The sequence below is a fragment of the Limulus polyphemus genome, unplaced genomic scaffold, assembly GCF_000517525.1.
Source record: "Limulus polyphemus unplaced genomic scaffold, Limulus_polyphemus-2.1.2 Scaffold3287, whole genome shotgun sequence".
Taxonomy (NCBI): domain Eukaryota; kingdom Metazoa; phylum Arthropoda; class Merostomata; order Xiphosura; family Limulidae; genus Limulus; species Limulus polyphemus.
The window spans coordinates 12,361-26,520 of NW_013668897.1; the positions used below are offsets into that span (position 1 = coordinate 12,361).

Sequence of the window (14,160 nt, forward strand, 5' to 3'; positions counted from 1 at the left end):
AAAGTAATACAAAACTGATTACACATGTTAAGAGAAACCTTATGTATATAAAGTAATACAAAACTGATTACACATGTTAATAGAAACCTTATGTATATAAAGTAATACAAAACTGATTACACATGTTAATAGAAACCTTATGTATATAAAATAATACAAAACTGATTACACATGTTAATAGAAACCTTATGTATATAAATTAATACAAAACTGATTACACATGTTAATAGAAACCTTATGATTAACAATTTAAAAAATAAGCCAGCTTGTTTGCAATCTTGATATGGTAAAAAAAGATATTTTTATTGTATGCTAGCTTGTGAAACTTCGTGTGGCATTTTTGAATCAAAACAAAGAATAAATTTATTTTTATAGAATAAAATCTACTAGAAGGTTTAATAAAAATGTAGGAAGACATAAACAGTAATTGAAATGTACAAAAAGGTAAGCACTTTTAATTGTTTCTTAAGAAAATATATCACAACAAAATCTGTTCAACATTATAAAGTTGTGAATTCATACGAATGTCACATATAAAAATAAGATATATTATTTGTCAGCAGCTACATAACCTGCAGAAAGTTCATGTCAAGTTTCAAACACTTTCATCCTGTAGTTTCTTTGCAATGCAATAAAACAAACCATGTGATGAATCTGGGAATGCAAGTTAAATATGAATATATATGTATTACTATGATGTTAAGGCTCGTGTATATTTATAATCATAATATTTATTCACAGTCATAATTTTGTCTAGAATTTTTACCAAGATGGTGCCAGGATTGAAGCTGCCTTCAGGAAATACTTTCATAGAGCATTACCAAGCCAAGAAAGTGATAGTTATGACGTACTAGTGTGCCATTCAAATGTAATTCGTTATTTTCTTTGCAGGTGAGAGAATAGTTTGAATTTCAGGAGTTAATTTTGTTCTAACAATATGTACCCAAATCTGTGAAAATTTATTCCTGCATTGTTCAAAAATTTAAAATTGTGAGGTAGTATCATTAAGCCCAATAAGAAGGAGAATATTTGAAATGGGATTTAATTGCACTTGACCACAATGATTGATGTGTTTAGGATTATAAAGGTTAATTTAAGGAAAGGTTTGATAAACATTTTAAGGATAAAAGACTAGCTTTGAGTGTTTTATTTTTATTTAAGAGTTTAGTATAGTGGATGGGATGACCCAGAAATAAGTCCATTATTGTCCTTAAATTATGTGGATGTATGTAAGACTCATTCATTTATATAAGTCAGAAAAGCTTCACGATTAAAGTGAAACATGCAATGATAAAAATACCTAATGATTATTATTTTTAAAGAGCCCTGCAGTTCCCTCCAGAAGCCTGGTTGAGATTCACACTTCATAACTGTAGCATAACCTGGATTGTTATTCGACCAAATGGACGAGTCATTACATATAGCATTGGAGATATTGGTCATATCAATAGTGACAAAATGTCAACATCGTGATTTTTTGTGGAACATCAGAAGGGTAAATAGGTAATAACTTGTAACTCAAATACATAATTATTTAGGTTACTACAACCTAAGACTTAGTATGCCTCACTGTAATTCCCATATTCTTGTCTTCTTCCGTGGCTCCAATATTATAATTCTTGTATTCTTCTGGAACCCAAATACCCCTTCCCCCAAATTATAATTATTGTATTTTACTTAACTGTTTTATTTCTATCTGACTGTAATTCTTGTTCTTCTGAAGTTCCAACATTTCCCACAAATTATAATTCTTTCTGTAGCTACATTAATCCTCTCTTACTTTAAATTCAATAATCTACGCTGAGCATAAAACTCTCATGTTCTGCATTGACTGTAATTATAATATTCTACATTGTGTGTAATCTTAATGATACACAGATTATATCACTCATCCTCTTATACTTTTTATGGCTTGTGTGCAAACATAGACACAGTGATTTGTGGATAAAAGTATAAACATGTGTTTAATTTTTGAGGTTTAAAAACTTTAATATTAATTTCAAATAAATAAAATATTATATTGTTATATAATTATAATCTTTTTTTTTCTCTCTTTCAGTTTCCAAACTAGTGGCAAGTGCAAAGTTTTCTAGGCAAACAAAATATATTTTAGAATATACTTCAAGTCAAAGTGGATGTACCTTCTATTAGATAATCCTTAACCATAATAACATTTCATAAGTCTTTGGTAAAGCTGATTCTTTGTGCAAGTAGAAAAGGCCTTAAAATGAATTTTAACAAAATATGACTGTTCATACATAGTCCTTTCTTTTTTATGGATTTCTCCTGACTCTATTTTGATTGCTGGAGGTCAGTTCGGTCTCCATGCCAAGTTGTTATGGAAGTCTGGTACCGAGAGAGAACTTAATTTGTATTGACATTAAATTTGGTCAGTGACCTGTAAAATCTTTATCTTAGGGTTGCACTACATCAACTTCATGGTTCTTCAGACTTGAAAGTAACATTTAAAAAATAAAAGTAGAGACAGCAGTTTATAGTAAAACATATACTTACTAAAACCAAATTGAAAAACTATTAATGGTTGTTATATAGTTGTAATGTTACTAATTTCATATCCTATTGGACAGTTTCTTTAATTTTAATAATTAATTTCATTACTAGAAAATTTTAAACCAGTGTACCCTGACTGTTTTAAACTTATACTGTAGATATAAAAAAAATTCTGTGTTACTCTTCTAAATAAGGCTTTAACACATTGAATAGCATATTATTGTGTATTAAGATATTTAATGCATTATTACAATATGAAACCATGTGTACTGTTAAATAAGTTAAAGTTGCTTTTTATTATGTAATATGAATTTAAAAATTATTATTATATATATAATTAAATTTAACTGAAAAATGTAGTTTTATCTGCTTAAATAACTTAGATGAACTTCAGATAACAATGCTTCCTTTTAATTAAACCAGACAGTTGTATCAGCAAGTTTTGACCTTATTCTTCTCCATGTCCTTCTAATCATTTAACCTCAGAATACAAGTTATGTATGTATATATATCTTAGAACTACACAAAACATCTTTTGCATTTGTAACTATTCACTACTGGTGAATCGAGGTATTGCATTTTATTAAGGCAATTTTGTTTTGTTTTTTACAGCACTAAGTGTAAATTTTCTTTGTAAAATGCATATGGAATCCCAGCAGTGATTAGTGTGGTTAATTTATATATGAATAGTAGTTTTGTTTACATTTTTTAGATGTAGTTTCTATGTTATTATTGAACCTGTAATGAACACAATTTTGGATATACAAGGAATATAGTACATAAATTGTCCAGAATAATGTAGGATTCTCATTATATGTTCAAGTTTTTAACTCTTATAGCCCAGAAGGATGTTTCCTGCCTTAAGGGAAAAATTGCACCACTTAATTAAAAACAAATTATACAAAACAAACTTGTATTGTTGTTCTTCAGATTTGAAATTTATTCCGTAAAAGTTATCTATTTAATTTTATACATAAAAATAAAAAACATTTTGATTTTAGCATGTTCTGACAGAAATTATAAGTGCTTGTGAATTTTGGAATTTTTTCCAAGAATAATTCAGCATTTGTAACCTTCTAGGAGGAAATTCATAATAGCTCTGATCAAAATAATGTTAATTTTAACTTGCAACTTGAATACAAGTGTGGTTATATTCATTTTTATTCAGTCACTGTTGTTGTGATGTGATGTAATTTATACCTCAATCTTGAGAACTCATCCGCTAGCAATCTAAAAATATGATTAAAGCTCTTTTTCTGTTCCTTTCAGCTATACGGCCCAACATAGCTTCCATTTTAATGTAGACTTGTATATAGAGTAATGTGATACTACTTGCATTGTTCTTTGAAAAATAACAAAAGATAAAATTTAGTTTTAAAGGAAAGTTTTACAAGCATATAGGAAGACACTAAAATCCACAACAAAAACAATAATTTTTGTTTCAGGAAAGAAATGTTTTCAAAATTTATTATTTACAGAAACTACATAAACTGTAGAAACTTCAACTGAAGTTTCAAATAATTTTACCTAGGAGTTTTTTTTTTAAATGCAACAAAACAACACACAATAGGTGTAAAATCAACACACGTAGGCAGGAAAAGTTATAGTATTGTGGGATCGATGTAAAAATCTCATTTCTGATAGAAGGCTATTGTAGTTTCAAATGTTATCAATGTTAAGAGGTGTAACAAGCCTTCTAGCACTGCATATAATTTCAATAAAACATTTTTTTAATGTTGTTTTACTTTCTTCAATTTCTATAGTGTTTTATAGTTAATTTGAATGTTCAATTTTTATAGCAATGTGGCTGTGCTATTAAGTTTTAATCTCTTGGTTGCTTAGATCTGTCATCTTTGAGATCAAAATGAAGATAATGCTATCAAAGCATCTTTTCATTACCAATTTTCACAATTATTTTAATATTTCATTCATTACCTCATACTTAGTAATATATGCTGTATAGTGTCTTGCATGTAAGCTTCTAATGTTGAGGTTGCAATTAAAGACATTAAAGTTTTTCACTTCTTGTATGACCAATTGCTAAGAATAATGTTCATCCTAATGTGTCTTGTTATTCTTGATGCTAAACGTCACTTCTACCATTTTTATGATATGAAAAGATGATTAGTAAAACATCCTGAAAAAGTTTTAAGATGATTACTCATAATTATAATTGTACTAAAATTAGGAAATGGTGTTTATATTTCAAAACTTCTGATTAGTAGTAATGTTGACAAATTTTGTAGTGACATTGAGATAGGAAATGCATATCTTGTTATATATCAACACAACAGAATATTTTCAAATAAAACTAAGAAAATCATAACTTTTGAAGGGAGAACAGAATGGTAAGAAACAACGTTTATTAATCAAAGCAAATAAACATCCAGAAGACACAATTCACAAATAAGCTACAAGTTAGTAAACCTCTTCCCATTTTAACTGATACACAATGTTTTTCTTTCCATTTCAGTAATTTTTTTGTTATATATATATACAAATGTACACAATATAAAACTATTTTTAAGTAGTTAAAAATAAGCACAAAGTATACAATAATATATTCAGATAGTATGAATTATCACCACAAATTGACTTTCATTACCTGTGGTTTTGGTAAGAAAAGATATTATATGGTTGGATAAGGCAAAAACTATTATCTTATGATTCTAAGTAGAATACAAAGAATTCATTGCTTTATAATTAAGTGGAGATACACAAATTGTGTTATTACATAAGTTACTATTTTCAGTTTCCCAATGAGAAGTAGATTTCTTGCTTAAATAACATAAAATTTTGAAACTATAATAATTAAAAACAAACAAACTAGGTTTGTGTATGTAAGTAGTTCATCAAGAATTGATAGCATTCATCCAAACCAGAGTAATCTGAAATTATGCCAGAATAGTAGTATATGAACAATTTTAAAACAACCAAAACTACAAATCAGGAAACTTCAGTAAATGGAATATTTATTCCATGAGCTACATTTTAAAATCTTTTTATTGTAAGTTATTTTAAATTTTTACTATGAAATGCTCCACATTTCTAAATATCCATTGTTGTGTATAAGTTCTGGGGGGGATTATCAAAGTATACATGTGTACAGGGGATTGGGGGTTGACAGCAATGCATTTGGTATTTTGCATATGCACAGAAAATTTTATCAATCTGTAATCAGTGATAATTGTGATTCATTTTAATACATGTGCCGATATAAGCTGTACTGTATACACAAACACGATCAATAATAATCATCAGTCAGCCTATAATGTTTATTAAGTCATACATTCATGGGAGTCTGCCTGTCCAATATATACTTTTGAACCTGTGTGGAAGGTTCTGACTTTGAATTGATTAAAAGCTGTTGTGGCATTCTAGATTGAAGTCAAAAATAATTTATTTTTCTTTTCTGTGACACTCATTGGTTTGGATTCACTGTATCCAATTTTTTATTGTCAATAAATGTCATATAAAACTATTTGTTGTTCACTTTTTGAAAGATGACCAGTAAAATTAAATTCAGGATTGTTACAATATGAAATTCAATTAAATTGGGTACTTTTGGTATAATTAAAATATGGTTAAACAACTTTTTCAAACACCAAGAGGTGTGTATCGCCATAACAGACATGCTTGACGTAGGTAACCTCAAATAATTCATGGGTTTGCAGTTTTAATATGATAAGACTCCACATTCACTAAAGACAGACTAATATTGTATTGTCAGGTCTACTTTTCTTTTTCTTGATGAAAACTAAATAGTGTGGGTTTTATTGTAAACAAACATAACAGTATACATAAAGGTTTTGAAATCTTCTCAAATATCAATCGTTCACGAATATTAATAGGCTTACAGTAGTACAATGTTGCAACTTGATGTTTTTTTTACTATGTACATGTGGGGTTCTGTCACATGAATGTATAGGCATGTTGTTGAGCTTTCTCATGTTATGATGATGACATTGCTTAAAAACTGTTATATACTGTAGTAGCCTGAATTTAGCATGTTCAGTGACAATGACGAATCTAACTAATGCTACAAATACAGTACAATGGTGGAAAAATTGTTTCTAAGTCTTATAGAAGAATATGGAAAAACCTTCCCCAATCAAACAAAAGCAAACGTCTAAAAGGAAGTGAGGGCAATATGGTGAACCCTGAAAAAAACATCATCAACCAAGAATGCAGATGTGAAAGCCCAGCTTGATGTATGGTGAAAGCTCGATTTTAAAGCAAAAGGGGACACTCATGTCATTTTTAGTCAAAAGTAATTTGTTTGTTTATAGTTTTGTCCCACTAAGTGAATTATGGTATTTTGGACATTTCAACACTAACAATATGATGTATGTTTAGGCCTATTGATCTACGTGTAATAACTTGTTTATTTTACAGATGGTGTCACATTCTTACAGAACTGAAGAAGGCAGTACAACGCTAACTAAAAAGCTGTGTATGGTTACCATAGCTTCTGCAGACACAGAAAGTGATACTAGACAGAAAGAAATTTCAACTCTGACAAACACAGTCAGGCTCTCAAACAATAAAGCAGGAATCAGTGATGAAACTATTGTGAAGAGAATGACACAGCCAGCTGAAAAAGTAACATACAAAATCCAAAGCAGGACAAAACTGAACAGAATGTGATTGATATTAGAATGAAAATCAAAATGTATTGCCAACTAAAAGATGCCGGTATGTTATCTCACAATGACAATCAAAAATTTGAAAAGCTCCGAGCTGACCTTAAAGAAAAGGAGCAGAAGCTGAACATCAGCATTGATTAGAATTAAAAACGAAAATTGTAAAGCTGGCCGAATCTAACCCGAGCTGACGAAATTCAACACAGAACAAAAGGGAAGACCCTCGATTGATGTGGATCAGCCTCAGTTGTCGAATGCTATCCATAAAATTGCATCTAGGAGCAGTGACAGATGATCGGTGTCAGAGCAATAAACTCAAATCATGTAGGAATCTTGACGACTTATCTGAAACCCTTCAACAAATAGGTTTTGTGCTTAGCCATAGTGCATCATATTTAAGACTCCACCTTACCAAAGTGATACAAATGAGGGAAAATGTCACGTAAACATAGTTCCAGTGAAACTCATGAGGGCCCAAAACATTATGAGAAAAACACACATTCAGATGCCAACTTTGCACTAGCCTCACACAGCTATATTATGAAATATGCTCATGGTTTGGTCCAGATGCCACTGGATTTCTAAGCATTGAGGACAAGGCATGTGTATCTCCGAGTCTTACTGTGGCAACTGCCCAAGCTCCAATCTTGATGCATATGGAATACAAAGTGTGCCTTCCAGACTACGATTTTAAGATTGCACAGAGGCATATATTTATACCATAAGGTTATGCTGCATGCAACATAAATCCTCAAACATATTTTTGTGTGCTCACTTATAGCAGACCTACCTTCATTGCTATTCGTAGTGGGAAGCATGACACAAGTAACTGTACGCCCACGTGCGAGACTTCGCCAATCTTCTGGGCCAGGAATCGTTCATACCCTTCCTGAAGGATTTTGCTACATGTGTTTTCAAGCCAATTCTTGTTCTCAGTATCAATGGTGGACCAGATGAAAATCCTAGATTACCCAAAACTCTTGCAGTTGGAGTAGAGCACTTCAAAAACCATAACTTTGATGCATATTTTACATTCACTCATGTGCCCGGCCATTTTGCCTATAACCAAGTAGAAATAAGAATGGCACCACTTAGTCATGATCTGTCAGGTTTAATCCTTCCGCATGACAGTTTTTAATTGCATCTGGATGGTTCAGACAAGACCATTGATCCAGAACTTGAAAGAGCCAACTTCAAGAAGGCTGGTGAAAGACTCGCTGAGGGTTGTGACTGATGGTCATCAAGTTAAGGCAGAGTATGTTAATGCTGAGGATTTGCAGCTTGAAGTAAGTAAGATCGGGTAGTAAAGCACGTAAGCCAATCACAATACTTGCTTTAAATAGATAAATGCAGTAACCAAGCTTGTTGTAGAGAGTAGCATACAAACTGGATGAATGTCATGCATGCAAGGTTCCTACCGGCTCAATTTCCTTTTACCTGGAATGCTAAAGGTATAAAGATACCTGAACCTGAAGATGTTCTGGAACCTCATCAGACTGAATTTGCAACTGTAGGTCAAAGACTCACCTTATGGTATGTGATGTCAAATGCAGCAAAGAATGCAGGTTTCTATGGAGAGGTCCGCTATGACATGTTATTGTCCAAAGATTCACAGTGAGTTGTCTCGAAGAAGATGCAAAATGTGTGGGATATATTTTCCATTGATTGCTTTCATGAGAAGACATAGTCATGAACTAAGTACAGAGCCAGACAAGGCCTTGGAGGACTGTGAGAAAGACTTCGACCCAAGTCATGAATCCTTTCCACAAGACCAAGCGGTCACAACAGAAACACAAATGCCCATGTTTTGCATTATATTTAAGGCAATGATGTGTACTTGGGAATACAATAATAGGTAGAACTAGATTCATTTGATTTTTTTTTGACTTCACATATTATCAATATTGTTTTTATATGCTATTTTGCATATTAATTCACTTTTGGTTTGCTATTATCAATTTCTCTGTTGTTTGAAAAAGACAATTTAAAAATGAAATAAAAACTTTGTATTTGATCTGTTCGTACACAGTGCACCTACACATACAGAAAAACTATATGCATTTGGGCTCATGATCTTGTTAAATTCATTAACCATTCAACTGCTTCTGCACTGATTAACTTATGCTCCTTTATAATGGTCAAAATATCTTTCAGTGACCTATTAATAATATTCAGGTTACATGTTATAAGGTGGTTGTTACATGTAAACTACGTATGCACACACAGGGGAGGGGGTACACTTGTATATAGGGGGTTAGAAATCACTAAAATTTTGGGTACATACTAAATAGATGGCCCCTTACTAAGCAATAACAATAAAAAATTGGAGACCATTTTAAGGTTTTTAACTTTCAGCTGAGGTTTACAAAAAAATTTTCAGTCTGCACTACAATACATTACAAAATTAAATATGCATGAACAAGCCTTTGCACATTATCAAGTCACCTCTGCATAAATTAAAGTTATCTCATAAAAGAAGTGGAAAACAAATATAAAAAAAAGCTAACTTAAAATTCATTTTTTTTTATGCCCAAAATTAAATTTAATCAAAGTGAGACAATCTTGCATAGTCATATACAATTTGTAGATACAAGATTGTTTATCTCCGAATTGTCAATTTTATTACATTAATAACACAACAAACTTAACAATATCAACTAACATAAAAATAATGAATTGCTTAAATTAATTGTAGCTTGTATACAATCTCTACATAATCTGAAACAAATAACAATAGGGAACAGCTATACATTGAAATTATAAAAAAATTTTATCGTTTCTAAGTACTATAATCATATCCTCCATCATTTCTGTTAATTAAGAAATGTTCATGGAAAAGCAATAATATTTATAGAAAAATGGGTAAACAGAAAAACCCACTGGAATTATATATTAAATACTGCTTTAAAAATACTGATTTTATAGTTTAAAGGAAGTTATTTTCAATTGGTGGAAGTAAAACACTTTTTATTTACCAAAGTCTAAGGTCAAATTTGCATCTCGATATTACAATGTTAGGATAGAACTAATTTCATCATGGGTTGAAAAAAAAAACAGTAAAAAATATAATGAATATATAAACGTTATTTAAAACACGTTACCACTGGATAAAACAATATTCTCAATACAAAAGTTTGCCTAAAATCTAATTTTAGAAAAAAAATTCAATTATAATTTTCTTTTGTAATTTTTAAAAAGTGTATATTGGAAAACCACTAAAATTATAAATTAGAATAACACATGGTTTGTTTGAAAACTAATTTCATTACAGATAGGAACAAAACTGCTGAATCAGTGCAAATGTATTTTGAACTCGGTATGTATTAAGACAGGAAGATATTGCCATTAACACAGAAATCTTCAAAAGTCCAAATGTGCGTACTTCGAATTTGTTTGTCAGCTAATTATACCAAATGCATCAGGAAAAGCTTGTAAACTATGTTTTGTAGAAAATATCTTAATAAATTTGATATTTAAAAAAATTACTTGTTCTACACCTTGTACATTATAAAATAGTACATTTTTGATAGCAAAAACAATTCGTTGTATAAATTTATCAAAGCTCAGACACTTTTCAGAATTTGTACAATTATGACCAAATAGGAAATGCTGAATAAAAAATTCAAAAGGTTTTCTAAGTAAATTCTTGTTGAAAAGTACTTTTGGCTACGATATTGTTACTCAAGAACAAGGTACTTATTAAAATTCATCATATGCAGAAAAGCAGTATTTAGTCATTTACTTTAACATCTCCCTTTACTCAAAAGAATTAGCAAGGGGAATTTAGTATCAAAGTTATGTAATGAAAACTGCAGAATCCTGAAAATATTTTGAATTATATATACACACATACATATATACATACATAATTTAAAAAATACACACACACACACATACATATATATATATATATAAAACTAAATATTCTTGTTCACTGACTTGTACAGAAGTATCTCTTACCATGTCATTCAGAGAAAGAGGAGAGGAGGAAAAACATGCCAAAGTTACTTGGTCAACCAATAACAAAATGAACAAAAAAAAGATACAAAGAGATTTGCTGAACAAGTGAGCACAATATATAATGAGAATAATTAATTCTGAGTGTTATTTATTCATTAAATTTGAAATTGTTGCTTTATTATTGATTACTTTGCTGAATAATACAATAAAATAAATTCTTTTTAGAAAACCTCACACACAAAAGTATATGCTAAGCTTTTTTACAAACATCTGAAACACAATTTACAAAAAAGTGACCATGAAAAATATCCTATGAATTCTTGTTGTAAGAGAATATTCTCTATCAAATGTTTTTATATTAAGGATAATTGCATGAATGACAGCTTAAAAATCTATAACTAGACATTTATTAGTAATTAGCAAATTTGAAAAAAATAATTTTTATAAGTTTACGTTTCTACTTGTATTAAGTAATTATGATTAAACTTTCAAATGCCTTGATGATCTTTAGAGCCAAAAAGTTAAAGTAAGTTCTTTGTCAAAAAACGTATCACACTTCCAGAAATTCCTAACTATATCAAGAAAAACAAATAAATTAACTTTAGTTGTTTGAAGATGTAATTATCAAAGTTTTTTGTTGTTACCCAGACACACCCACTGAATAAAACCCACATATTCATTTATATACCTAAAGATACAATAGAAAAATAAAGCCTCATTTAGGGGATTCAACAGTTAAAGGAAGCCCAGCTTCTTGTCTTTTCAAGAAAAAATACAGAATTCCTGCCTGAGCCATAACATCCACAGTGCTTGCTGCAAGAATGTCTGCAGATTTTGAATTGGTAGAGTAGGCACCTGGTCTCAAGATATTTGGGCCAAATACTGTAGCTAAGTTATGTAGTGACATTTTATTGTGGTTTTCATGCTGGTTAATCCTATTGGAAAAAACAAACAAATATGAAATAAAACTGCTTTAAAAGCAAAAAGATGTAAAAGGGGAAATGTGTTTTTCTGGACCCTATTTACTTTATTTTTTGAGCAAATGTTCATCTGATGGAGGATTTGATATGGAGCCTAAAATTTGATCTCAAGCAAAAAGGAGTCCAAAAAAGTATAGTTACAAAAAAAAGTTTTAAATTGAAAATTATATTTAATCAATTACAACATGTAAGTTACTTACAAAAATCAAAAAAAGGTAAAAGCCATCTGACAAAAACAATACAGATTTGAAGATCACAAACGTATATTAGAAAAGTCTTTTCCTCATATATGTGACAAGTTCCAAAATAGAAATTAAAGCTCTCGGTAACAGTAGAAAAAACATCCACAGTCTTAGTTATAATTACAAAAACAATGTTATGTTTGGTGCATGTTGAGTTCATCATCATCCTTTTTTTGTCATTTATGACTGTTTAATGTGAGATTATAAAATTTTTATCTACTCGTAACATAATTCCAAATCAGTCACAAAGTCAAATAATCTCTATTTGCTACAAGAACAAGTTTTGTAAAAGTACAGAAATCATTACTGTTAGCTGATGTTTTTGTTTTTCATTTACTTGATATATCTCTTGGATAAGTACTGTCGACATGGAGTCAAAGTAGGGTTTTGTAGCTTGAGAAAATAATGTAAACACTATTTCCAGCCTAGTTTGTTTACTTTTTTTAGAGTCCCAAGGCTTGAAAATACAATCTTTGCATTTTGATTTAACTTCTATGCACTTTTTTAATGATCCCTATTCTCCTTTTTAAATTAACAATTTTTAATTATCTTGTAATAGATGTATAAAATATTTGAAGTACACAAGATAAAGTATTAGATTGCCAAGAAATTAATGTCGCATTTTGGTACACAAGTTTATCACTGTATTGAAAACATCCACAATGGTATTATCGTTGCAGTGATAGTGATGTAACATCACAGTATTGAAAACATCCACAATGGTATTCATGGTATTATTGTTGCAGTGATAGTGATGTAACATCACAGTATTTAACAAATTTTCTGACAGATTCTCAATATTTACAATTACAATTAGAGTTCTGTGCATATTATATTATGTCGTCAAGAAATTAATGTCATGTTTGGAACACTTTCATCACCCCCTCCCCAAAAAACCATACATCATGTATAATAGTTAAACGAACTGAGTAAACGTCACGTTAATTTAGTCTATATAATATGTTAAGTTTTGTATACTCTAATCCCTTATAGTGATAGAACACGAGACACACATTTGGCATGTAATGCTGTTTGAATACAAGAAGGGAAACAATGCCTCTGCAGCCACAAAGAATATCAAAGAAGTTTATGGAAGTGTTTTGAACATTCGTAAGTGTCAGCTATGGTTCAGCAAATTTCGTTCAGGTGATTTTAGCCTTAAAAACTGTGATGGAAGGGGCCAACATGTTGTAATTGATACTGATGATCTGAAGACACTTTTTGAGTCTAACCCAAGGCCACACACACTCGTGAAATGGCCCTGAAATTGCATGTCTCTCATGAAACAATATGTAAATATCTAAGGAATGTGGGAAAACACCATAACGAAGGTGTTTGGGTGCCTCATGAACTCTCTGATAATCATCATTTCCAATGTGTGAACATTGCTTCATTTCTTCTGGCGCATAATGCGTGTGAACCATTTTTGGACAGAATTGTCACTGATGATGAAAAATAGATTTTTTATGCATATATTAAACACCAAAAACAATGGCTCAGTCATAGACAAAAACCACTTTCAACCCCAAAACCTAGACTCCATCCACAGAAAGTGATGCTTTGCATTTGGAGGAACATCAAAGGAGTCACTCATAGCGAACTCCTCAATCTACAGCGAACTGTCAATGCAGAGATCTATAGTCAGCAACTGGAATGTTTAAATTAAGCCCTTCACTCGTCAATTGGAAAGGTGTTTTTCTTCTCCACAACAATGCACATCCACATGTGGCATGTTTGATGCAACACAAGATTATGGAGTTAGGCTGAGAAGTTCTCCCCCACCATATTCTCCAGATATGGCACCATCAGATTACCATCTTTTTC

At 30.6% G+C, this 14,160-nt stretch overlaps 2 protein-coding genes across 3 annotated transcripts in view; one reads left to right on the plus strand and one right to left on the minus strand.

The window, feature by feature from the left end:
• LOC106469072 (serine/threonine-protein phosphatase Pgam5, mitochondrial-like) overlaps positions 1 to 5,185 on the plus strand; it is a 15,007-nt gene extending 9,822 nt beyond the window's left edge. For both annotated transcript variants that reach the window (XM_013929527.2, XM_013929528.2), the window contains 3 exons: positions 758 to 891; positions 1,323 to 1,503; positions 2,060 to 5,185. In XM_013929527.2, coding sequence (XP_013784981.1) covers positions 758 to 891; positions 1,323 to 1,473 — 285 coding nt within the window. In that variant the 3' untranslated portion in view covers positions 1,474 to 1,503; positions 2,060 to 5,185. The remainder of the gene's footprint in view (positions 1 to 757; positions 892 to 1,322; positions 1,504 to 2,059) is intronic.
• Positions 3,859 to 14,160, minus strand: part of LOC106469071 (active breakpoint cluster region-related protein-like) — a 112,056-nt gene continuing 101,754 nt past the window's right edge. The window contains exon 21 of the mRNA XM_022397477.1: positions 3,859 to 12,049. Coding sequence (XP_022253185.1) covers positions 11,830 to 12,049 — 220 coding nt within the window. The 3' untranslated portion in view covers positions 3,859 to 11,829. The remainder of the gene's footprint in view (positions 12,050 to 14,160) is intronic.